Source organism: Micropterus salmoides, unplaced genomic scaffold (assembly GCF_014851395.1).
Source record: "Micropterus salmoides isolate LMB-PRFRI ecotype aquatic unplaced genomic scaffold, ASM1485139v1 Ms_hic_scaffold_7, whole genome shotgun sequence".
Lineage (NCBI taxonomy): Eukaryota > Metazoa > Chordata > Actinopteri > Centrarchiformes > Centrarchidae > Micropterus > Micropterus salmoides.
In genome coordinates, this window is record NW_024044459.1 from 30,695,082 (window position 1) to 30,722,418 (window position 27,337).

General features: G+C 40.9%; 1 protein-coding gene and 1 long non-coding RNA gene across 3 annotated transcripts; both read left to right on the forward strand.

Moving 5' to 3' along the window:
* Positions 1-618: 618 nt before the first annotated feature.
* Positions 619-27,337, forward strand: mfsd3 (major facilitator superfamily domain containing 3). Of its 2 annotated transcripts, XM_038704096.1 has the most exons (6): positions 619-720; positions 1,218-2,040; positions 12,064-12,211; positions 16,933-17,033; positions 19,048-19,157; positions 25,708-25,914. In XM_038704096.1, exons 2-6 carry the CDS (start codon positions 1,341-1,343, stop codon positions 25,912-25,914), a joined length of 1,266 nt encoding a protein of 421 aa, XP_038560024.1. In that variant the 5' UTR covers positions 619-720; positions 1,218-1,340. The 2 variants fall into 2 exon arrangements, with proteins under 2 accessions (XP_038560024.1, XP_038560025.1); XM_038704097.1 differs by lacking the exon at positions 619-720 and having other exon boundaries at positions 1,341-2,040; positions 25,708-27,337.
* Positions 2,297-3,167, forward strand: LOC119892027. The gene is made up of 2 exons (XR_005442501.1): positions 2,297-2,394; positions 2,480-3,167. It is a non-coding gene; the product is annotated as an uncharacterized LOC119892027 (long non-coding RNA).

A 27,337-nucleotide genomic window follows, 5' to 3' on the forward strand; every position in this document is an offset into this window, starting at 1 on the left:
ATAATGAAAACAATCATTAGTTGCAGTCCTTGATAAAATTGTCCTTAGGTGTGGATGTGAGTGTAGTGGTTGTTTGTCTATGTGTGGCCCTGCGATGGACTGGTGACGTGTCTAGGGTGTACCCCGCCTTTCGCCCGATGTCATCTGGGATTGGCTCTGTACCCTGTACGCAGAATAAGCGGTTGACGATGCATGGATATATTATACACACACACACACACACACACTCACACACACACGTATAGCAAAGTCACATGGGCCACTTTCGTGAAGTGAGTACTTTTACTTTTGTTTTTACAATAATCTTTCCCTAATTATATTTAAATTATTTCATGTAAGTAATATTTTCAAAGCAGGACTTTTACTTGTAAAGTTGTATTTTTACAGTGTGGTATCAGTACTTTTACTGAAGTAAAGGATCTGCCCCCTCAAATGCAGCTATTGTAGTGAGATTAGGGGATGTAGTGTTGCCAGCTGGGTCATAAATATATTTTTCCTGCGTGGAAATGTATCAAAGAGTTAAAGAGCGTAGATAGAAAGCTGGCACTGTGGCTTTTACAGAACGAAACAGACACGACCCCGTCTCGATTTGCCATCCGCAAAAGGGGGATTGCTTTCACAGAACCTGGCAACCTCACTGCTCATACGTACCCCAACTATAAAACAAGCGGAGCATCTTCTTCGGTTGGCTAAGGCTAGGATAACCAACTTTCTTTCCCAGTATGTGTTAAGATTTACTTCATAATAGATTGGGAACAGTTTTTCTGATCGCAGCAAAACTGACATGCGATACAAATGTGTTGTAAAGCTGTTCGTTTACAAAGAAGCTTATTAGCATGACAGCAAGTTAGCAAGCTAACGGTAGCTAGTCATTCAGTTTGGCAGCAAACTTAACTATTGTAACTTTACCTGTTAACAAAATACCATAAGTCCAAAGTCACGTCTGTGTTTTGATACAAGTTAAATGATGAAAACACATGTGGTCAGCGTGATATTGAACATGTTTATGTGTTAAGTCATTTGACATTGAGGAGCTAACCATAGCCAGATTAATGTTACTGATAACTGAGCTGGCAGTAAAACAGCAGTAGAGACACGTCCTTTTAAGGCTGCTTGCAGGAGCTGTGGAAGACTTTAGCCTCCCCATGTCTTTCACAACAACATTATACGTTCAACACCAATTAAACTGAACCTCACACTCTGTCTTTTCATTTCAGGTCAGTCAGTTCATCTGGGTCTGTCAGTCCATTTGAAGTGATCCCAACACAACCAAAGATAATGACAATGACCTCACCGATGCACCGCTGCAGTGTCTGAGGATCACTTTTGGAGGTTGGATCATGAATGATAAACTGGTCTTCCTTGGCCTGCTTTACTTTGTCCAGGGCATCCCCTATGGTCTCCAGTCTTCCTTGCTTCCTGTCTTCCTGCGTGGAGCTGGTCACTCCCTCACCCGCATCGGTTTCACCAAGATCCTCTACTTCCCCTGGGTCCTCAAGGTGTTCTGGGCCCCTTTGGTGGACCGGGTCGGCACCAAGCGTCGCTGGCTGGTGGGCACAGTTTCTGGCCTGGCTCTGACATGCCTCTCCAGTGCTGCCTTGGCCCCGGAAGCACATATCTGGGGAGTAGCAGGAACCCTGCTGGCCATGAACACCTTGGCCTCCGTACAAGATATTGCTGTAGATGGGGCCGCGGTGGGGTTGTTGAAAGGTCGCGGGGAGCTGGGGCTTGGCAATACAGCCCAGGTCGTGGGCTATAAAGCTGGATCTGTGTTTGCTGGAGGGGGGCTGCTGGCTGTGATTGACGTGGCTGGATGGAGCTGGATGTTTATGCTGCTGACGTTTGTGTACGCGGGCGTGGCTCTGTTTGTGTGGGGGGCCCCTGTGCTGGATGATGAGAGTTTGAGGGGCCAGCAAGCAGATGGCAGCAGGAGGGGAGGGCAGGGAGCAGACGCCATGAGGCCATGGAGGGTGTGGAGGAAGCTGCTGGCAGTGCCTGGCACCCCTTGGACAATCCTGTATGTGCTGACATACAAACTAGGTGAGTCAGATTAATAGCAAACACTTGTTTACATTGAAAAGAAAAGATTTAAATACCGGAGACCACGATCCTGTTAATTTTTAATCTTAATCTTTTCTATTGAGGCCTAATATGAATCCTGAAACTGTACTTTGCATTGATGGCTGATTATTTTCAGTAATGATTAATCTGTCAGTTATGTTCTGTATTAATTGTGTGATCTATAAAATATCACAATAGAGTGACAAATGTCCATCACATTTTTTAAGGTGACGTCTTCAATGTCTTCAAAACCCAACGTTATTCAGTTTACTATGATATAAAACAGAGAAAAGCAGCAAATCCTCACATTGGAGAGGCTGGAACCAGAGGATGGTAGGTGTTTTTGATTGAATTGATTTTTTTTTTCAATCGACTAATTGATTAACCGACTAATAATTCCAGCTCTTATTTCATGCAGTTCATTTGATCGACACAGGTAAAGGAAGAAAGAAGAAGCACAGAAATAAGCAAATACAGCTCTCCCAGCCCATCTGCCTATAACTGGGCTTATGAAACAGGAAAAAAAAGACTTCCCCTCATGCAATGAAAAGTTATATTATTATATATATTTCCTGTGAGTCTTTTTTTATTTGTGCTCCTGCCTTCTTGTAGGGCCCAGAGCTCACCACTAGATGTCTCTGTTGGTGCGTTGATAATGACTTAACTCAGAAATGGGCGTATTGAAGAAGTTTTTAAAATTTATTGAGTCTTAGCAGGTCCTGTATGTACATTGAAAAATACAGGCTCTGCTAAAATAAAGCAGATTACAATTATACAAATACAAACCTAAGGCACTTCAAATGAGAATGCAATATTAGTTTGAATGCACGTTACGTTCTTGCACAAGGTTTTTGTATGTGAATGAGTTAGGTCCAATAAGAAAGAAACAATTTAAAGTAGGTTTGGATCAGTCAAGTGTGGGAGAGAGAGAGTTGATATGACCAGAGTTTGGTGTTTGGTAGCAGAAGGGGATTATGTAAGGATTAGAGTGTCTTTGTGTCTGTTGCGTTCAGAAACTGAAATGAAAGACAGTGCATCATGCTTATGTGTGTTTATGTGTGTGTGTTTCTGTGTGTGGGTGGTGGGAATATAATTGTCTCCTCACATTTGCATAGTGTTTACTTGTGTATGTGCTTGAATGTATATGCCTTTGTTTAGAAATTGTGTGTGTTAGAGAGTGTTAAGAGTGGCTCAGTAATCGGATGAGCCCCAGCAGACAACACTACTAGACAAAATATGAACGCTGGCCCGACCCCCTAATCTGTCTAGGGAGCAACACCCCCTCCCCAACACTCTCTCTGTGACATGAACACGCAATCACACTATCGGCTGATGCTCATGATTACGACAAGAATTGCTTTAAGTGTTTTCAGTGTCGTGATTGAGCTCTGTAGATTCATTAACAGCATTGTCCCTTGTTAGCCTTTGTTGTTGTAGTAGTCTAAACCTTTCCTACCTTTGCAGGAAAAAAGAGGATTGTGTAATATTTTATATTGGGCCCGGATGTGCCAGCATAATTGCCTATGTGAGACAGTATTGTTTTTGTTCAAGGGGTGTGTGGGGTATTTTTGTGTGAGACCGGTGAGCTGCCTGTCTGAACCCGGCCCCCTCTCCCCCATCTTACCCTAATGAACTAGTTAGTCCAACACAGTGCCTCCCCTAGACACAGAGCCTTGTGTTCGAACTGTGACACCTCTGCCATCTGAAGCCACGGACATGATGGGAGAATAGTCTGGGTGGACTTGTAGGGACGGAGGGAGGCCTTTTATTGTGGCCAGCCTAAGGCAAACCTGTGCAATACCCATGCTGTCTGATCAGTAGCTTGATATGCCACATCTGTGAGGTGGATGGATTATCTCTGCAAAGGAGAAGTGCTCACTAACAGATTTTGGCAGATGTGTGAACAATATTTGAGAGAAATAGGCCTTTTGTGTGCATAGAGAAAGTCTTAGATATTTGAGTTCAGCTTATGATGAATGGGGGCAAAAACAAAAGTGTTGTGTTTATAATTTTGTTCAGTGTATGTTGTCATACATGGGGAAACGAGACCTGTTCACTTCTGTGCTTGCATGTGAAGATGCTAAACCACTAAGCAGCTAAAAATGGCAAGCCTTATTATCTTTTTAGATATTATAAACTGAGGAACATCATTATATTTACCTTTGTCATTTACATCCAACACCTGAAATGCTTTGAATTGAAATGCTTTGTATTGCTAGTCCTCATTTATTCTCATAATATTTTTTGTAATTAACTGCAAAACTGTATTTAACTGATACTGTGTGCAACACATCGGAGCTGGTTCTTTCTAACGGCTGGGAGTCAGTAGTCCTGTACAGGTGCTGGACATATAATTAGAATATCATCAAAAAGTTGATTTATTTAGTAATTCCATTCAAAAAGTGGAACTTGGATATTATATTCATTCATTACACACAGACTGATATATTTCAAATATTTATTTCATTTAACTGTGATGATTAAAACTGACAACTAATGAAAATCCCAAAATCAGTATCTACGAAAATTAGAATATTACTTAAGACCAATACAAAAAAAGGATTTTTAGAAATGTTGGCCAACTGAAAAGTATGAACATGAAAAGTATGAGCATGTACAGCACTCAATACTTAGTTGGGGCTCCTTTTGCCTGAATTACTGCAGCAATGCGGCATGGCATGGAGTCCATCAGTTTGTGGCACTGCTCAGGTGTTATGAGAGCCCAGGTTGCTCTGATAGTAGCCTTCAGCTCTTCTGCATTGTTGGGTCTGGCGTATCGCATCTTCCTCTTCACAATACCCCATAGATTTTCTATAGGGTTAAGGTCAGGCGAGTTTGCTGGCCAATTAAGAACAGGGATACCATGGTCCTTAAACCAGGTACTGGTAGCTTTGGCACTGTGTGCAGGTGCCAAGTCCTGTTGGAAAATGAAATCTGCATCTCCATAAAGTTGGTCAGCAGCAGGAAGCATGAAGTGCTTTAAAACTTCCTGGTAGACGGCTGCGTTGACCTTGGACCTCAGAAAACACAGTGGACCAACACCAGCAGATGACATGGCGCCCCAAACCATCACTGACTGTGGAAACTTTGGACTGGACTTAAAGCAACGTGGATTCTGTGCCTCTCCTCTCTTCCTCCAGACTCTGCCGACCTTGATTTCTAGAGGAAAAAAAGAAAAATTTACTTTCATCAGAGAACATAACTTTGGACCACTCAGCAGCAGTCCAGTCCTTTTTGTCTTCAGCCCAGGCGAGACGCTTCTCACGCTGTGTCTTGTTCAAGAGTGGCTTGACACAAGGAATGCTGAAACCCATGTCTTGCATACGTCTGTGCGTGGTGGTTCTTGAAGCACTGACTCCAGCTGAAGTCCACTCTTTGTGAATCTCCCCCACATTTTCGAATGGGTTTTGTTTCACAATCCTCTCCAGGGTGCGGTTATCCCTATTGCTTGTACACTTTTTTTCGACCACATCATTTCCTGCCCTTCGCCTCTCTATTAATGTGCTTGGACACAGAGCTCTGTGAACAGCCAGCCTCTTTAGCAATGACCTTTTGTGTCTTGCCCTCCTTGTGCAAGGTGTCAATGGTCGTCTTTTGGACAGCTGTCAAGTCAGCAGTCTTCCCCATGATTGTGTAGCCTACAGAACTAGACTGAGAGACCATTTAAAGGCCTTTGCAGGTGTTTTGAGTTAATTAGCTGATTAGAGTGTGGCACCAGGTGTCTTCAATATTGAACCTTTTCACAATATTCTAATTTTCAGAGATACTGATTTTGGGGTTTGGATTAGTTGTCAGTTATAATCATCAAAATTAAAAGGAATGAACACTTTAAATATATCAGTCTGTGTGGAATGAATGTATACATTATACAAGTTTCACTTTTTGAATGGAATTACTGAAATAAATCAACTTTTTGATGATATTCTAATTATATGACCAGCACCTGTATGTTTGACAAGAGATGTGAATGATGCTGAAAAGAGGTGGACCCTGTTGCTGCTTTTCTCTGGGAATTGGCCAGGTGGATGGAGGAATGGATGGATAAACACAAAAAAAGGAAGGCTTTGTCCCAATACTACCCTTTCCTCCAATTGCAGGGCTGTTAGAGACCATTTGCATTAGCTTGGTGTTCCTAATAAACTGGCCAGTATAATAATGCTGACCACACATGTTCATGAAAACAGTGGGATGGGAACCACTTATAAAAACGATGGACAAGGGTCTTTCTTCTTCTTGCATTGTTAAATGGCGAAAGGAGAATAATCTCTTGATTATTGTTTATTTTTAACCACCACTACCCTTCACATGCACACACAGTCTGAAGGTGTGAGGGTTGTGATCGAGAGGGTAAAGTAAAATATATAGTGTCATTAATTAGTTAAAAAGCTTTTTCAAAAAGTGTTGCCCGGTATATCTCAAATACTCACGCATACATACTCAAACCTGAAATTTAGTCCGCAGAACAGTTCAGTTCAGAGACATGGATGCCAGAAGAAATGGATGACAGTGGGTTAAGGGGAGGTGAAGGAGTTGTGAGAGATGAAAGGAGGTGGGAATGAGAGAAGGGAGAAACATGAGCGAGAGTGGGGGGCATTTTCCAGAGGGAAAAAGAAGGACTGCAGGGAGGGGCGCTGAAGGAGCGGATGAATTAATGAACAACCAACACATGGTGCCCTGAGAGAGAAAAAGAGCAAAAAGGAAATAAACACACTATGTCCATGCAGAGACAAATAAGTGCAAGATCTTTTAGATCACATAAATCTCACATAATGAGCTAAATCAAGATACAACGTTTTGTCAACATAATAACAATAATAACAGCCAGTTTTGTAGCTGTGCTTAAATAACTGATGAAAAGAAACCTTTAAAAGCAATTGAGTACTGTGTGTACACGGCTGTGTGCGGAGCTAGCTAGCTTGCTTAGCTAGGTGCAACTGTAACTCACATTTTAACGGCTGATAACTTTGTCTGGCGAACAACAGCCTTAAAACTAAATGTACTCACCAGAGAAAGTGAACAGCCGACTCCTAATCGCCATGATTACGACTTGTCAATCATAGATAATCTGAAACATACTCTGCTTTGTGGTCTATTTTAAAATAAATGGGACCATAATTTACTAAATCAACATAATTTTGTATTGAAGAAGACTTGAAATTAGCGACTGAGACAATAAACTCATCAGGAAAGTGTTTACTGGGTTAATTATTCAGCTGAGAAGGGTCATTTTCACATTATTTCTAATGGAGCCGGACTTCTTTTTGCAACAGAAGAGTCGCCCCCTGCTGGATTTTCAATAGAATGCAGGTTTCAGGGACTTCCGCATTTGCTTCATATTGTAGACCGGAAGCTTCCCGCTTGGTTTCAACACCATCTTTATCAATTTCAGACTTATAGTAGGTCCCGATCCTTTCAATTTGGTAGTGTGCCAACTGTTTTGTTCATGTTTGGATTACAGATTGAGATTATGCCTTTAATAAAACTGAGAATGTTGATAGATTGAGATACTGCAAATTTAACCCTTGTGCCTGGACTGGGAGGTTGAGCACTGGAGAGTGTTGGTTTTCTCCTGCTAGCAGAGGAGCTTTGGACCACAAACGAAGCCTGCTCAAACATGATTGGTCAAAACTACTTGGACTACAAACCATCTACAAATGGAAAACCAGAACGCTTCAGATGCCAAAATCATCATCATCACCTCAGATTCATATGCAGATATCTGTTTATAGAGATTACGCATAGCCAGACCTATATCGACACTTAGTTATATCTCCGTGCCAGCGCTGGAGAAAGTGCTATGAATAGAACGGTCAAATATTGAGTCAGGCTGAACGGGGTGCGCCAAGTTAGCTATGAAACACACTAGTGTTGATAATCTGAACGCCATTAATATTACCTCTAGTAGCCTATTTCAAAACAATATCAGTGTTGTCATTGAAAACTAAAGCTGATGATACACAGAGCAACTTTTAGAGCATGCCACTGTAGTTTGGCTTGCCACCAGCAAGAAAAAAAGGCAACACCTGGGCAAGAAGAAACATCTGTCAGTCACATGTTCCAATAGTTTTGCTCACTTGAAAAATGGGTGGATTCAAACAAACGGTGGTTTGTCCTGAGTTGTTTAACACATCTAGATGTGAATACCAGGAAATGAGAGCTGAAATTCTGAACTCTTGTCTCATACTCATCTTTTGATCTTAAACCCAAATGTCTTTAGTGAACAACAAAAACAAAGGAATTTGCCTTACCGTTCCAATACTTTCGGGACTGGAGCTACATGCTACTCTCCCTGATCCCTACCAATCTGACGTTAGCTAGGCAAGTAGAAAACACCTAGAGATTACGTTTACCTCATTCTTTAAAACTTGACCACGTTTAATGTAAACATCCAACATTGTGACATTATACACATATATATATATGTATATAAAAAAGCATAATATTACATAAGTTCTCAGAATATAAATGCAGAGAACAAACAAAATCTGCCCAGTAACCTTAACAGGTTTAGGTTGGGTGGAGAGATAGTGGTTGTCCTGCTTCTATGTAGTTGGAGTGTATTTTCCCATGTCCATGAGCCCTGCAGGCCACAAAAAATTCCTTGACATCTTCATTGATCTGTAGGCAGTGCTAGAGTGTGTGTGTGTGTGTGTGTGTGTGTGTGTGTGTGTGTGTGTGTGTGTGTGTGTGTGTGTCAATAATCAAGACTAATGTATAGGATATTGTAAAAGTGTGCATAGACGGGGCTTTGTTTAGTTTGTCCTCAGGGAGCCGAAGGATGTGTGTGCATGTATATGCACATAGACATTTGTTCGTGTGTGCGTGTGCATGCTGTGCTCAAACATGTAGTATGGATGAACCTGTCTTTGTTTACTGTGCTCTCGGCAGAGAGCGATGATGTTCAGCAAGGGGACTGAGTGTCCTCAGTGATCTCTCTTGCTCTGCCACCTCTTTTGTCTAAACTGTAGCATGGACCTCAGGATTTGACCCCACTATCCTCATTGACCTCTCACCCTCATCTCACCCTCGTCCTTCTCTGACCTCGCTCTGTGCTACCACACAACCCCCTTCTACCACATAAATACAGTACATTCACACATACACACAGTCCGTCTCTCTCTTCTGATTGCTGTGGAGAATTTTTAATCGTCGACGTATTATTGCAAAACTAATAACGATAACTTGGAATAAGTCTCCTAAAACATGTGAGTACTGTTCGTGGTAGTGTCAATCGAAATACCCCCCCCCCCCACAGTTTTCTTGTGAAGATGTAGCTACATCTGTGTGTCTTTAGTTTTGCTGTAAATGACAAACATGTCGAATCAGTGTTTTACTTACTAAGCCACCGGCTTTAAGGAAACACTCAAGCTTCAGCTCTGTTTGCAATACTAGAACAGTGACCTCTTTCAGTTTGGTACCATCAAACCTTATGTGCAGTAAAGCTATCAGCCAATATCCACTAAACCTATACTAAAATGAAAGATAACCAATGATGGCTAATAACCTTCTTTCTTCCATCCTCTTAAAGCGTCTGAAACTTGAGTATTTATCTACAGTATCTCACAAAAATGAGTACACCCCTCACATATTTGTAATATATGATTATATCTTTTCATGTGACAACACTGAAGAAATTACACTTAGCTTACGCCCAGCTATTTTTGTTTGCATGTCTACTAAATTGATTGATATTGTCATGAAGCACCTTTAAATAACTTAGATAAATAAAATAACCCCACCTCCCGTCTTTCCGTCACTTTCCCTCTTAATGTTAAATTGTTTTGTCTTTCTGTGCTGTCTGTCTCTAATGTAAACATAAACACAGAGTTGTCTTTGAGCCTTCCATCCCTGCTCTGTTTCCTCTTCACTAACCTCCTAACAATGTCTCTGTTCATCTGCCCCCCCTCCCCCGTCTTTAGCTGCCTCCATCCCTGGCTGCTCTCCTTTCTCTCCAATCATGTTTAACTCCCATCTCTTTATTTTTTAAATACATTCATTATGATTATCATTTCCTGCACTACATCTAAAACATTTTCGTATGTACTTCTCTTGTCCTCTTTAACCTTCTGCTGTTTCTCTCTCTCCCTTTTTTCGTTCTTTCTTTTGTTTTTTCTCAGTGACTCTCCTCATCCTCCACTCCTTTCTCCCCACTGTGCTCCCTCTCTCTCATCATCTCCCCCCTTCGCTCTTGTTACACCCTTTTCTCATTCCCCTTCACTCTGCGTGTTTAATCTTTGCGGATGTCTAATGAAATCCCTGCTGAAATGGACAATTGTTGCTTTGAGAATATTTATAGAAAGGAATAATCAGCCTGGTTGTGTTTGTCTGCACGCCTCCCCTGCAACCCCCCTCTTTAAAGAAATAATTAGTTGAAGGCAGGACTGTGAAAGCTCTGAGCTTTGAGCTAAACAACAGACAGACAGGATCGGGAGCACAGAACCATGGGTAAACAAGCCAGGCATCATGGGTACCGCTGCTGCCAATGTTTACTTTATAATGACTAATATGGTTACTGCACAGTTGATGCAGCTCAAAACAGTTCAGCACAGAGGGTGACAGATATTAAAAATGTGTGTAATACACAGAGAGGTGTAAGTGTATCAGTGCAGCCCCCGCTGGTTGTAGGTGTGGAGTGGTAGTAATGTAATGTGATATGTTATGAAGAGCTACTTTAAGTGGGTTTGACTTACTAGAGTAAAATTTGCATATGTTGCTGTCATGTGACTTGTTTGTAAAATTACATTTCAGTAAACAAATTCATTTTATTGCCCAGCCCAAGTGCAAACTACCTACTGTTCAGTATGTCTCCTGTGATTTGAAGACTACTGTGGACTTGCAGTAATTGTAGTTATTTGTCTCCTCATTTCTCTTTTACTTGTAACTCTTTGTCTGTCTGACAGGTATATACATTTTGAAAGAGTCACTTTCTTATTGGCTAATTAGATTTTCATCAGTCGTAGATTAGTCGTCGTTACGGTTTGTGTTAACTACGTGTAAATTGCCAGCAGTGAAACATGAGTGACAGAAGTAAGAGACACGTGTTTTCTACACAGAGAATCCATATTTCCTACCCTACCTTTCTGCTGGGTTGTCACACCACTGCTACAGCGGTGACACCCTCGTTCTGCTGCTGCACTCCCTATCACTGGGAGCTTCTCAGCTTTCTCTTATTATTTTTTTTTTATTTCAGTCTCTTTCATCTGTCTTTTTTCCTCTTTCTCTATTTTTGTTTGTCTCCTGGCTGACTGAGTGAGTGAGTCGTCGGTTGTGTTGCGTCGTCTTTGACAGCAGTGGGAGCCAAGCTGTCACTCACGCAGCTCCTTGGTCCCACTGTCTTTCTGAAGTCAGTCTCCATTAATATAATAATGGCGTATAGTCGGCGCCACTGAATATTTTACTGTAATGTTCAGCAGAACATTACCCCCACTCTCAACGCCACACAGAGAAAGTCTGACTGTCTGACAGAAACTTTTTATTTTGACTGAAAGGTCTTTGTGAGGTCTGTTTCATCTGTGGAAGTTTTTGTGTTTTTGTTGTGTTTTCCTTTTTGTGCTTTAGGAAAAGTGCTAGGCCCCCGTTTGATAAAGTGACTGAGGGTATTCTTTTTCTTGTCAGGCATCTATTATTGACACTTTCCAGGAATAGGCCTAGGTGCGCCGCATGTTGGTGTGCTGTATTTGATTCTGCAGTTGTCATCTCAGGAAAACTGTGTTGTTCAGTCTTGCAGGCTAAACAGTTTGGTACAACATCCTCATCGTATGTGACTGTGATTGGAATAGGCGTGTGTATTCAGGAGATGTCTCACATATTTACTGTAGGTGAAAAATAGCAATGCTTAGTCAGAGACGTACAGTACATAACACATGGTGTATTGATTGTATATTTTACTCTGCAGCACCTAATTCTGCTTCCCTTTTCTTCCCTCTTCTTCTCCTTCTGTCTTTCATCTGATCTCCTTTGTCTACCCCTCTCTCTCTCTCTTTCCTGTCACTGTGTACACAGGTGAGCAGGGTGCCGTGACCATGTTTCCTCTTTTCCTGTTGGATCATCACATGACCGCCAGGGAGCTCGGCTTCTGGAATGGCGTTATCGCCATGGGCTTCTCCATCTGTGGGTCGTCCCTGGGAGGCCTGCTGCTCGCTCAGTTCAGGTAGCCTTCATCAACAATGTCATTCTTACCATCATTTTGGCTATCACTGGCTTCACCGTGATAGTTTTTGTATAGCAGCAGTGTTTTGTGATTCCGAAGACTTTTGCAGGATTACAAAATGAAAGGGCACTCATAGGAAAATCCCCTTTAACAATGCATAAAATGCCTGTGAAACTCAAAGACTACACACTGTAAAAGTACACATTTTTGCATGTCAACAAAACATTTCTTAATGACTGATTGTCAAAATTGTTGATTAGTAGACTAATCATTTCAGCTGTAATATTCACACATGAATGTGACCATTGATTGGCCCTCAGCCCCATGTTCACAGGTGATTTGTGGGATCTCTCGATAGAATAATTCCTTGACAGAATAATTGACAGTGTGGGAAAACATCACAGTTTTTGATTACAAACAAGCCAGTCTGAAGCAGAAGAAAAATGTTTGCACCATGCTACCAGCAGAAGAATACAATTTCAGTGCTGCACAAACTGCACTTACACAACTGAAAAAAACTTGAAAGAATCAAGGGTGAAAATCAGCTTACAGCAGTGGGAAGTAAGTGAAGGTTGATAAGATCCAGTCCACTGCACCACATGAACATGTGTCATACTGCCTCACACTATCCCATCAGATATTGCAGTACCATCACCATCTTCCTCCTCATCCTGCTCCTCTTCTTCCTACAAGGTTTTGTGTACACTGACTCCTTCTTTCCTGCAGCTTTCTTCCACCCCCTTTACCTGTTCCACCTTACTCTGTGCCCGTTACTCTTCATAGGTTCTTGCGCTTGTGTGTGTCTTTCTGTCTTACTGTGTGTGTACAGTAATTAAAGTAAACATAGCGTTGTTTGAGAGCTCGGGGACCCCCTGTGTCTGGTGTGTGGTGTGACAACATGAGCAGCAAATCACACACACACATATATACACACACATACACACACCCCTCAGGGTTTGATCGCAGAGACAACATGCAGCTCCAGTTGAATTTAATTCTCAGATTTACAGACAGATACTAAGATCTTAGACTTTCTGATTAATATATCAAAATGGCTGATTATGACCATGCAGATGCTCCGGTATGCTCCTTATGTGATATTTTTGTACAGTTATACAACGTTAAGTAACCAGTCTATTTTAATTCACAAAATTTAAATATTGATGATAATGCATTTAAAGAAATCTGTATGTCAAGTTGTTGTAGCACAGTTATGTGCAGTATATGTAACATTTACATGCTTTCCCCTTCAGCATATTGACACTATACCATTTATGCCTGATCATTGTTGCATTCTGCTTATTCTAAGTTGCCTCATAGCACCCTGCCTAATACACAACAATGCCTTTATAGAGGAAAGTATGATTAGTTCTCACAACACCTCCATCCTTCCATCCACATTTAGAAAATGTTTAGCTTTTTAGCCAACTTTATGCCTACTTACATCGAGGGATTAGGATGTTTAGGGATGTAGTTTGTCGGTCAATGGACAGGTCATTTGTTGGTGTCTTTGTTTGTGCTGTATGTGTTAGTGTGCTTGCCCATTCGTTGACATGTATCAGTTGCCCTGTGCTTTGTCTGATGCCAGTCACCCGCCCCCCCGTGTTGTGTTTTCAACTCGCTCACAGGTTTTCTCCTCTTGTAAAGTGACACTAGCAAACACAGAGCAAACCTCCAAGGGCAGAATTTTTGGTGGAGGGGAAATCTTTCAATAGATGCCATTGTCATACTTATGCCTTTTATCTTTCACTCTTTCTCTTCATCTCACTTGTAAAGGAGTCGGTAACTTATAAAGGCAGTAAACTGTTCACACACTGATAAAGACAGAAAACACTCATCTCAGTGACTTCTTCTGGTGTAGATTAAATTTATCTGGGGGTTAGATGTGCCATGACAGCCGACTCATTAGTCTTAAGAGTGTTAAGAATCAGTTCATCACACTTAATTGTTTTCAGTCTCTTACAGCGCCATTAGTTTCACCATTAGGTATCTTTGTGTATTGGGAAATAATGTGTGGAAACTGCTCTTTCCCAATATTTATTCCCTTGAAACCATTTTATACAAGCCTGCAGTCAACTATTTGAACCCACAAGTGATGCAGTAACACAGAACAGAGAAATTATACAGCAAGTCACCTTATTTGACCTGTTATTACCTCTGTAAGGCCAGCATGTGTGATGTTGCAGCTGATTAATCAGAATGAGAAGATACCAATTGAATCATTCCCCCAGCCTTGGTTAAAATCAGTGTCTGGGTTATTGTGTGATGTTTGACATATTTAGTGAATATTTCCCTTTCTTTAAAAAAAAGTAATCTAAGTTGGTTGCACAGAAACAGGCAGTACCGTATTATATTTAATTAATCCTCACTTAATTAGCACAATGATGCAAAGGACAAGCACTCAGTTCTAGATTAGCTTACGTGCTAAAAATTTATAATTTTGGTTGTGTGTACCTTCCAGTGTCAGATGAACACTTCTTCTTCCTATCACACACTTACACACACATACACACAGAGAAAGTGCTGTCCAGCAGGCTGTGGTCTCACCTCTAAAAGCTCAGTTGCAAGGTTTATCCTCCCCACCATCAGAAACGGCTGAGTGGTCAGTGAATGACCCCCTTTACAACCGCCACTGGCAACCTGAGAACATGGCTATTCTTATCTGGGCCCGGCCCATGTGAGGTGGCAGCCAGGCAGGTTCTCTTTCTCACACACACGCGCACACACACACACACACACACACCTCAGCATCTCTTGAGAGTGCGTGATATGAAAGGCTGTCATTGAGACGGGAGGTAAAGGAGCAGCAGAGAGAAGAAATGTCTTTAGCATGTGAATGATGCAGGATTGGTTTTCCAGTAGAGAGGGTAGGAAAGGCCGGGCGGAGAGGGGAGAGATGGTGAGGGGAGAAGATACAGAGTCGGGAGAAGGGAGGGAGGGGAGAGCAAGTGAGAACATTTTAAAAAAGTGAAATAAATAGAATTCAGTTAATTTGAGCTTTGTATGGTTTGTAGGATGTGCAAAATTTTTTATCTCTTAGAATTACTTTAAGTCAAAGAAAGCGTTCATTGCCCATGGTCTTGTCTTTTCTTTTCTCTGTAATAATCTGTAAACTCTTAATCTCTCGCACACACAGGTGAGTTTATTTTATCGAGGTTTTTCAAGGGGACAAAAAGGCTTAAATAATTTTTGTTCTGTAGTCGCTGGAGAAAATATAGAGATTTCTAAGACACTGATCATATTAGAGCTGCAACTATTAGGAGATGAATCCATTAGTGGATTGACAATTTGTTAACTTCAACCAAATGGCCAAAATGGCCAAATATTTGATGGTTCCCGTTTCTCAAATGTGAGCATTTGCTGCTTTTTTTTTTTGTCTGAACATTATTGTAAACTGAATAGCTTATAGGTTAGGTTTCAGACTATTAGTCGGACAAATCAAGACATTTGAAGACAACACCTTGAGCTCTAGGAAATTGAGGTGGGCATTTTTTTACTGTTCTTCTGGCGGTCGAAAACCCCTGTGCTAGTGATGTAAACAAACACCAACACTGCCCCTATACTCCGAGCTCCCAGTCTGGGCAGAGTCAGCTGATCTGACCGCTAACTAGCTCCTGGCAAAGCCTACAGTTAGCAGCAGTCCCATGAACATATAAGAACTGTCAAGTGACTTACGTGTTACAAGAGAAAAGGTCTATGTTGGAATACATTTGTCCCAGCCCTAAGGCAAGGCTCAGCTACTGGAGTTTGAGTTTGTTGTTTTTGTCTGCGACTAACTGACCAATGAAAGCTTGGTCAACTCTTCTCATCCGCTAATGGTTTAGTCCACTAAAGTGTATTCAAATAGCAAGAATATGGACAGACACTTTAGGGATATCAAAGAAAATTTCAGTTTTCCTTAATGTAGTAAAAACCTGTTGTGTAAAAGAGCGTTAACATAAATCAACAGGGAATCAAGAAGTAAACCGTGAGCAGGGTCAACCAGGGCAGCCTGGGTGTCATCAGGTTTACACTTACTAGACAAAACAAGTCTGTGTTTGTCAATGTTTTGTTGCTGCTCTGTTAAATACTGGCCAGGGGCTTGCCTCATGATGCAGGATAATGAAATTGGTAAACTTTGCTGGGAAGAATGTGAAACTTTATATTTCGCTCATGGACTGAAACTGTTGATGGTTTCACTCAGCCAATTTATCCAACTAAATCACATATCCTGCATTGTGTGACAGGCCCCTTCTTCCTCAAAGCCTTTTTTACACATAAATAATTACATGCAAAAATAACATAAACAAACACACACACAGTCCTTTGAGTGGCAGGCATCCTCTGAGTGATTGGCATTGTTAATCCCTGATGTCACACAACAGTGTGAGTATGTGTGTGTGTGTGTGTTAACAGTGATTAATTATTTTCCTCATGCTGGGGATCTCCTTAGGTTATTGATTACGTCACAAACCAAACCCACAGGGGGATGATTTTCTTGCACTAACAGGGAATCAATTAGTGTCTGGGGACTTGTTTACTTAGCATGTGTGTACTGTGTGTGCACATGCGTGTGTGTGTAATTGTGTGTGACATGAAAAGAAACTCAGAATATCTCCAAATGTAATGATATAGCCTTGAGCCACTGTCACTGTAGATCACACTGCTCATCAATAACATAAGTACCTAAAGGTTGGCGAACGTCTGTCTGATACTTGGCTTGTTTGCTGGTCTCTCCTCAGCATCGGGGCTCTGATGCGACGCGTGTTTGTATTGCGAACCATCAGCATGGTCTTCCAGAGTTCTCTGCTCACTGTACTGGAACCATCACCACTCATGAAAGGTGAGAGACAGACTGAAATACAGTCGCAGATATGCTGGCAGGCACCAGTTTAACTGGAACCCAGTTTCAACACATATTACCAATTGCCATGATCCTATATAGTACATAAGCAGGTTGTAAAAGGACAAGAAAAAATAAAACCTCTGTCTAAGTGTTTAAACACTCTTAAAACTAAGTTGTTGTTGTTAGTCTTTTATTCTTCTCCATGAATAGTGTATAAGCACACCACATGTTGTTTATTGAATTCTGTAGATTTACATATTTAAACTTTCCAGATCCTGATCACTTTCACGTACCGTCCTCATTTTACCTGCTACTTTCTTGAATAACACACCAAACCCACAGTGATTAACACGCGGGTACATGTAATTGCACAGCTTAAGATCACGAATGTACACTGAGTTTATGGGGGTGAACACCTTCAGTCAAACTGACTGGCAAGGTTCAGATCAGACTTATCTCTCAGGGCTTCCGTAGTAATGGGATAGCAAAAAGAATAAAAGAACATATTTCTACTAGACAAAATTATTTATTTATTTTATTTGAAAAAGGGGCCACAAACAATATTAAACATAAATGTTACTATTTGATGTATTGTACCAGAGTAAACAGAAAGCAAATTTTCATCTGCAGTCCCTTGGTGGGTCACAATTAGGCCATTTTTTTTCCTTTTAAAAAGTTTGACCTCTTCATGCCTCTAAAATATGTCAAATTCAACAATTTTAAAAGCAGAAATCTCTCTTTGGTTGAACTCACAGTAAATAGGCATTGTCAACTTTGATGAGAGGACGCAAGTACGGATTGCATCATCTTAAAGGCGGCGTTTTTTGGGGGGGGAATTAACTAGTTTGTACAAAGTTCAACCATGTCAGAAGGTAAAAGACACAATAATTGTTTAGCTGTGGGGGTAACGGTGACACTTTAAGACAGTCTTTCCTAGTTCATACTTTTGTACTCATTTGCACAAACAAAAAGTGACAAATATATGTGCAAACAATGAAAAAAGAGCTAGAGAGAGAGAAGTTCAAACTCTGCTTACTTTCTCACCTGCGCACACCTGGCCAATCGCTACATGAAGTGGATGTTGTATTGTTGGTTTCAGAGAGTTACAGGCATTGTCGGACACAGTGCAAAAATAGTTTGGGAACCAATGGTCTACAGAACAAGCCTTTGAGCCAGGTGTTCAGTATTAATACAGCACAGTGGATGATGCAGAGGACAGTGATAGACATTTGCTCTTTCTCTCTCTCTCTGTCTCTCTCTCCAGAGAGCCCCCTTCAGTTATTAATGTCTGAATGAAACATCTGATTCTGTTACACAGCCAGTCAAAGGCTTTTGGGATTCAGATCTGTGCATTTCATCTCTGTTGGAATTGTCTGTTCCCCTATCAAGCCTCTCAGACGGAAAGTTGAGGCCTCTCCCCCCCTTTGCTTTAAACCCAGAACAAAGATTTCAGGAAAACTGAACCAAAATCGGAAAAAAAAAACAAACTGAAAAACATTCAGTTTCAGATTTTTCAATATTACATGATAACCCTCCGCTTCCCTCTCTCCCGGTCTGATCAGTCGGTGTATCTGTGTGACTCCAACAGTCTTGTGTCGCTGACTGAAGAATCTTATTCAGGAAAAACTCTGGCGGCTTGAGTGAATAATTCAGTGTTAGCGGGAGCAGAGACAGATAGGCTCTGTGGTTCCTCTGTTTCCCCACTAACACTGCTCTGCCACTTCCCCTCAGAGGATACACTACATGTGTTTTGGGGACGAGGGGGGTGGGGGTGGGGGGGTTGTGGTGGTGGGAAAAAGGAGAGGAGACACTTCAGCAGCTTACCGTTTCTCACTGCTTTGTCTCCCTACTTTGACTTCCACATAGAATAGTATAGTGAGAAGTGCAGCAGAGCAGACAAGAGTGTAAAATTGATAGTTTTCCGCCTTTTTGAGAAAAACTTGTAGTGTCGTTGCTCTAAGATGTGTTGTGCCTGTTTTTTGCTTGATTTCGCGTGTGTTTGCTCCCTCAGGCATGGCCGTCCTGAGCATGAGTGTTCAGCACTTCCTGGGCGGTCTCATCACCACGCTCACCTTCACTACCATGATGTATTGCACTCAGAGGGCCGAGGAAAGCATTCAGGTAAAACAGATTTTTCTCATACCTGCCAACAATCTCCCCCCCCCCGCTACTGTGGTTTTGGTATTAATTGTCTCATTCTTAGGTGTTAGGTCATCTCCTGTGGCTTAACGGACAACACAATCTTTCTTTTCTTTTCTCCTTCCTTCCGTCCCTTCTTTCCTCTCATCTGTCATTGTTTAATTGTGCTATTATGTAATTTTAGGTCATTTCCTTTAGTCGTCAAAGGGGGGAGAGGAGGAACATCTACAGCATACAGTACCACACCTATTATCACCTACACCTGTCACCTGTTCTCATCAGCTGTTTTCCACCTGGAAGATGTCAGACCCAGTCAGACAAATTACATTTAAATTGCTGTCACTCTCAAGTCAAGTGGAAACAAATCACGGACTGTAGCACAGATATCAGGATCTGGTTACTAATAAAATAAATAACAAAAGAGAATCAGTCACAACGTGTGATGACGAGAACCATGGTTAATTTGAGAGGTTCTCATGACACATAAACTGTTTGCTTTTCACTGTGTCGGTGTGTGAATCAATGTGTGTGTGTGCACACGCACACAGGAGGGGAAAGCATTAGCTCGTCTGTGCTCGTTGTGTGCATGTGTGTGTTATTGAAGGTGGTGCTATCCAGTGACAGAAAGTTGATAGGGTGAGTGCTTGTTAACGATCCCCAGGAGAAAGAAACCGAATCTGTTAAACAAGTTGCGCAGAATAAAGGCACTCCACTTAGCTGTGGTCACACAGGCTCTCAGAGCTCTCTACCTCAGTGTACAGACCATAGTTACAGCTCATATAGCAGTGGTGGGTACTGAAAAGCTTTACTCTAGTAAAAGTACAGTTGCTCCCATAAAAAGCAGCCCATTGTCGAATAAAGGAGGGTAAGCCTATATATAGAGGGAGACCTGTACATCATGTGTAAAGCCCAACAGGACAGTTTTATCCACCCAAATGTGCTTTCTCCCTACTTCTCAAAAGTTATTGTTTCCTGAATAAATAACTGAGTTAAAGCCAAGGTTCACCGACATTCTATTTAATTAACTCACCATAGGGCGTATATAACATCTAATATATAACATATATATATATATAATGTAAAACAACCAGCAACCAATGCATAGACTAAATAAGCTTTTAATGCACCATTAATCAAAAGTGCCGGCTTGTAAAAGAGCGATGCAGGCCGCTTTCCAACACGGCCACCAGTAGCATAGTGTGCAGTTACTGGATTTGTGTTAAATCAACAGACCAACAAAGCCTTACGTTTAAAAAGTTTTAGCCTGATATTCAAAATTTTTACATCTGCCTGGTTCATTAATATCTGGCACAAGCGCACGTCTCTTTGTACCTCAAGGGAGACCGGAGCTCTCCTGTGTAACCTTGTGCACAGCTCGGATGACAGCTTAGTTTTTGTTTATGTGGCAAAATGCTTTGTAGATAACATACTAGTTGTAACAAAAGTATAAATGGCAAATGTAGCGAATTAAAAAGTAGATTATTTACCCCCTAAAATACTAGTAGAGGTGCAGTTTTAAAAAGGAATGTGAAAAATTAGTTCCTAAAAAAAAAAAATAAATAAAAAACTATTCTCATTTGCGTTACTTTACTTCCCACTCCTGTCAGATAGTCTAAACTCACCACCAGTTCCTTAAAGGATAATTTCAGTATTTTTAAACCACAAGCTTTGGAATCCGTGCAGTAGATGGCTTCAGCCGTTAGCTGCAACATATTCCTTTGGGGCAACTGCGCCTGTCAAAATTATGTCCTCCTTCGTTTTGCCACCGACAGGCTCAGGTTGTTACACCAGGTTTCTGACAGCATGTAAATGATCCATATGAGTAACACCCTTTGTTTTAACCAGAAAAGAAAAGAAGTCTTGCTCAAGGACAATTCTTGATCTGAAATCTCGTGAGAGGCGAGTTGTTGCAGCAAGACTCCGGTGGAAGCGCGAGTCAGACTTGGGGAGAGGGGTTTATTGTGTACAGGGTTGGGGAGTAACGGATTACATCAGGATACAAAAAAAGAGTAACTGTAATCTGTTACAGTACAGAAAGTAAAGACCTAATCAGACTACAGGTACATTTTGTACAAATAAGGATTAGGCTACACATAGGGATTACTGGGAATTAAGTGCAAATTTTCCATGAAACGGAAAGCAGAGTGCTATTTGCTGTTTGGTAAAAACACAAAGCTAGGGAAGCATTTGTCCCAGATATTGAATGGCATGTAGCCAGTAGTTGAATGTGGTTACGCCCCCACCCCGTCAAACACTCTGTGCGAACTAGTTCCAGCTAGGGATGGGTATCGCTACTTGGTACCTTTATGGTATTGACCAAAATAGCCCGGTATCGAGTAGAACCAAATCGTCTCCAGTCAAACCAGTAGGCTACTTCAATCGATACCTAGGCCTACTTTTTGTAACCAGATTGCGGCAAAAAATGACCATTTGTATGGTTTTGCTGGCAGCCAAACACTCAAGCAACACACCGAAAGAAAGAAAGAGTATGCCTTTTTTTCCCCTGATGTGCCTGCACCATAAATTGTATGGTTTTTGTAATAAAATGGCTGCACACGCGGAGTCCAAGCGTGATTTTAACAGCCGCTCACCTTCGGCTGCGTCTCAGGCACGTTCGTCACTGTTGCAGGTTTATCACCACAAGCTTGGCTTTCCGTTGGTTTCATCTTCTGGTATCATTTAACACTACTCTGTACATTTTTATTTGCTATTCACATCACCTGTCACTTATCGATCGCTGCGTTCCATCACATCAATTAAACACTTTTGTGGCGCAGCAACAATCAGCTGATCTTACTGACGGAGCCTCTGGGTGAAGCTGCGGTTGCTTCAGGTGTTGCTCGTATGATCGGCTGAACGTGCAGCCTCTCTTTTCCTCTGTTTGTGAGTCTTTAGTGTAGTTTACTGACTTGTTTAAACAGACTCCTTTCTCGTTTTCTACTTGTGACTGTCGTCTTTTCAGAGGTTTACGACTCTCCACTTGAGTAGATCTTTAAAATCTTCAGTTTATTGATCGAAAGTTAATAAAATAATCTTCCGTTGTTTACTTTCAACACACGCATCGGAAAAAATACCTTAACTTCGTTTCCCACAACTTATTTGGTCACTAAACTATTTCACTCCTCCTCTCTCATTTAAATATAAAATATTTCCCAAGCAGTAGTCTTTCCCCTTATAGGCTAGGAATACAGTACCAAGGTGGTTTTCTTGCCGGTTTGGCTCTTGACATCCCAGGGCTGAGTTAACTAATGAGACTGTGTTCAGTCCTGTTCATGTCGGGTTCACTGGGAGGCTGCTGAGCGCTGTTTCGTTGCCGCTCACCTGGCGCTGCTCCCCGCCATCATTTCCTGCCAGGTCCCCTCGCCACTTGCCTGAAAACCTCCAGTGCTTATACATGCACTCCGGTGCTTCGAACTCCCAGTACGGGCAGAGTGAGCTAATTTGACCAGTAGCTGCAGGCTAACTGAGCTAATTAGATAATCATAATCATAAAAATTAAGAAATCTTCTCATTGGACACTAAATTAATACAGGCCCACAACTTCATGATGATTTATTAACATATGACGTATAGACCTAGTGCAAGGCCTATCATGTAAAAAAACAAAACAATTTTGATTTCATGGGAATGTGATATTTGTAATTATATATTTATAATTGTATGTTTCTCTAAACATACACTGAGCAGACAACGCATCTTTATTAGTGTTCTGTTCTCGCTAAGTGTTGTCCCCATAAACGTATACTCAGCTACACAGACAGCTAAACACTCTCCTAATCACAAACTCCAGGGAACAGGCCGATATGTTGGTTTTGGCAGTTTAATCAGGTTTTAGTGTTAAACTGTAGAAAAGAGCAAAAAGGATACACAAATGAAATCACACAAAGCCTAGCTTAAGAGCTACATGACCACCATATATAATAGAGGACCAATAAGTCACATTATTAGTTATTTAGTTATGTAGTACAAAGTCAGTGTAATAAAGCAAAACCACTTGCCATATGCCAGCATAACAAACACATCTGATTTTACTACTACTACTAATAATGATAAAGAATAAAGTCAACCATGTTAACTAACTTAGAAAACACATGACTCTCTAAACACAATATATTTTTAACAAACAATGAAGTCGTCGCGTCTCTTTTATACTAATATACAATGTAAGTTACAGATGATGCCATGAATAAACTGTGAAGGTGAGGATGGCATTAGATTGTAGCCGGCAAGGTCTGGAGAGGAAGTGAAGCACTTCCTGTTTCCACAGTTAAAGAGACAGTTCACCCAACAATCACTAGGGGTCACAAAGCACTGAAAAACCCACTGAGGTCCATAACAATTAGCATATTTGGTATTGAAGTAATCCAAAAGTAACTAAAAGAAATCAGATTACAATACTTTTATTTTGTGGTACTGGAATTAAACTACTGATTAAATTTTTTAACAAGTAATTAGTAATTGTACTGGATTACATCTTTAAAGTTACCCTCCCAACCCTGGTTGTGTACATAGAGGAACTGTTTACAGGACTTTTATTTCCTAAGACGCTGGTAACGTCACAGCAGAAATAATCACTAGAGACAACAGAGCTGTTTTTCCCATGCTGTTGATGTTTTAATATAGTTCTATTTACCAGCAGGCTGTAACTGCTCTCTGCGCCTCTGCAAGTGTGATTGAAGACAGTCCTGTACAGTGACTACAAAGCCAGTGTGCGTTTGTTTACACTAGTGAAATGTAAGGAAATAAAGTAGTTTTAAAATCTTTTTAAACCACTTTTTTCCCTACTCTATTAAATGAAAAAGTTCTGTAGAACATATTGTATTAGTTCATTACAAAACATGAATGCCACATATCCTAATAAAAGCAAATTATTTAAATTAGGAAGCGTGTGAGAGGGGATTATATTGTTGTAGTCAAGACCAAGACTTTTAGGGGCTAAGAGCAGTCGAGACCAAGACCGAGGGAGGGCGAGACCGAGTCAAGACCAAGACCAGTTCCCTCCATAGGTGCTTCTCAAAGTGATCTGAAAGATACACTTTCCCATTAAAACACCCGAATACAAACAATAAGACCTATTATTGCTATTCCCAAAGGTATGGTCTTGAAATAAAATCCCGAGTCCTCAATCTCCAAGACCGAGATTGAGGACTCGGGATTGAGATCGAGTACAAAGGCGGTTGAGTCCAAGACGAGACCAAGACCATCAAAAAGTGGTCTTAAGACCGGTCTTAAGACCAAGACTGGTCTTGAGTACTACAACACTAGGGGATTACTTAAAATATAATCATTTTACTTTAATGCTTCAAAAACAGGAGATCTACCTTTGTGTAAATAATATTTTGCCAGCAGAATCAAATGGTTTTTCAAAATATTCAGTATATATGTGTCGTCATGTTCTCAGTATCAAACAGAACTTAACATGTCATGCGACATGCTTCACTAAGAATAAATATTAGTGGGACCACTACAGAGAATTGCAGATTAAAATTTTCACAAAAACTACACTGCGAGAAAAACCGCTGTCAACTACAAATGAAATCAAGAGCTGATGTTATATTTGATTTGATTTTAAGCAACTTGCTGTTTGTTAACTATGTTAACACTTTAGCATCTTCAGTATGTTATATTTGATATAATGTTTAACAGGGCACCTTTAATTTTTTTAACAAAACATGCTTTAACGTGATAATTTTCTTCAATCATATATTAATCAGAGCTCTTAAAATACGTTGCTAGTAAAAGTGTCGGCTTGAGCCAGTTGAAGGCACGGTGCGTGTGTGTGCACATAATCAGGACGAGCCTGATTTGTAACTGTATTATTGTGAAATGCAGAAGAATTCGTCAATGCAAACTTCTCACGAATTAAATCTATGATTATTTGACGGAGGGATAAAAGACATTTATTATAATGAAGAAAATAATCCTAAACCTAATGAATTCATTTGTTCAGTCAATGGTCGAGGTGTCACTAGAGTCCTTCTGTGCCTGCCTCACCTGAATGCTGTAGAGGGAGGAGGTTTGGGGAGATTAGGTCATGTCTGTTCCTCTCTTTCTCTCGTTGTCTCCCTCCATCTTGAAAGCCTTAAGGCTGGGATCAGATACTCTTCTTCGTTTGGCCTCCATCCATCGTCTCAGGCCATGATCTCACGCTTTCTCTTTCAGGCTTCCAGTCTTTCTTTTCTGTCGTTTCCTCTTGCGCTTTGGGGCTTTTCCCCGAAAATCACACCATTTCTCTAGTCTGTTGTTGCAAATTATTTTGTAATTCAGGGTTTAAAAAATAAACTGATGAATTGTGCTACAGGAAAGGATGAAGTGTCACCTTTTCTACCCATGTTACCCTCTCTACTTTCCCATCTACCACTCCCTCCTTTTACTTACAATGTTCCTTTATTTTCCAAACCCTCTCCTTCCCCCATGTCCTTTTTCGCCTCTCACTTCCTTCTCCTTTACTTCCTCCTCTTATTCCCTTTTCTCATCATTCCTCCCTTCATTTCCCCTCACCCTACCTCTCCATTCTTCCTCTCTCCTTTAGGCGACCCACTACAGTTTCCTGGCAACTCTGGAGGTGCTGGGGAAGCTGATGTTCAGCGCTCTGGCCGGAGGCATGGTGGATTGGTTTGGTTTCCAAGTGGCCTTCCTCTTCTTCCTCACCCTCTCCGCCGGGACAGCATTGCATGTGTGGACGGCTACCTTCACTGGTGCTCTCAGGGAACACCAGCTCAAAGAACAGCCCAAGTGAGATCAGGATGAGGGTGACAAGTCCTGATTTGGGGCATCTGCTGGTGCTGAAAATGTGTTGGAATAACTTGAGTTTGACCACCAGTATTCAGACACCTCAAAAGTCTTTGAATTAAATATACTACACTCATGACTTCAACACATCATTTCAGTATAGGAGATCTTGAATAAGTTGACTTTCCTCTTCTTCCGCCATTTTTTTAAGGAGAAATCAGCCATGCGGTTAAGTACTCTGTTCCAGAGTGTTTTTTGTCATTTCACTGGCAAAACTGGCCTTACATTTGATTTATTTTGCATTTGAAATATCCGGAAAGTCTTAATATTTACAGTAACGTGATGAAACTTGCAGATAGTGTGTAAGTAAGGACGAGCAATTTGAGTTTGCTGTGTTGAGTTTTTTGGACCGGATGGGACTGGTGCATCCAGTCAGTGTGATGAATTGATGTGGTTTAGCTTGTCAGGCAGTGATGTACAGTCAGACTGTATTAAGAGTTGAGAAGTACTTCTGGAAAAATAATCAAAGCTGTTTTTTAAATCATCTGAGCCATTTTAATGTGATAATAAGCCAGCAATAAGAGCTGTAGCCAAAAGCAATATCACTACTTTGTGATGCTTGTTTGATCACATTGTGCTGTACATGTTCGTCGGTCTCTTGAGTTGGATTGTTTACACTTATAAATGAATTAATCTCTACTACCTCGTATCAGCACTGTATGGTATGATACACAGGAGGTGAATGTACAGGAGCTGCACCAAGTAGAGTCACTCATTCACAATAAATAGTTGCAACTTATACGCTATGTTACCTGAGCAACAACAGTTAACCAAAGTAGGTTTGTAGTTACTGCGACTGTTTCTTTTTAGAAAGGTGAATAAACATGCAGTTCAGCTGTTGAATGAGGAGCATTTATTCAGTTTAATTAACCACAGATTTTCAGAGTAAAATCCCTTTCCCTTTGGAAAAGAACCTTGACAGCTTACTTCTTGTAGGAAACCCCAGCCTTACACACTGTCTCAGTTTTTCAATCAAGAATCAGACTAGACGACTTAGACCAATACCAATGGCAAATTGCAGTTTTTGATAAAGTTGTTTCTTTTACTTTTGTGTTTTATGTTTGAAAAATGTCAACAAAATATGCTGTAACTCTCTGTGGTACTGTATACTAATTTTCTCTAGGCTCAAAATATAAACGAAACAGCTGCTATGTGGGAAAATGTATTGCTAGAAATTAAGTCTTAAATTGATAAGGGAGACAGATAAGTCAGAAGGCAGCGGTCTAAGCAAATTAACCCAAAATAATTTTTTTTTTAAAAACAGCTGCTTTCACCCACATAATAAATAAAGGGATGCCATACCACATCATTACTGGTTCATCCACGTAGCCAGAGATTTGCACAAAAAATAAAGCTGCTGAGTGAATCTT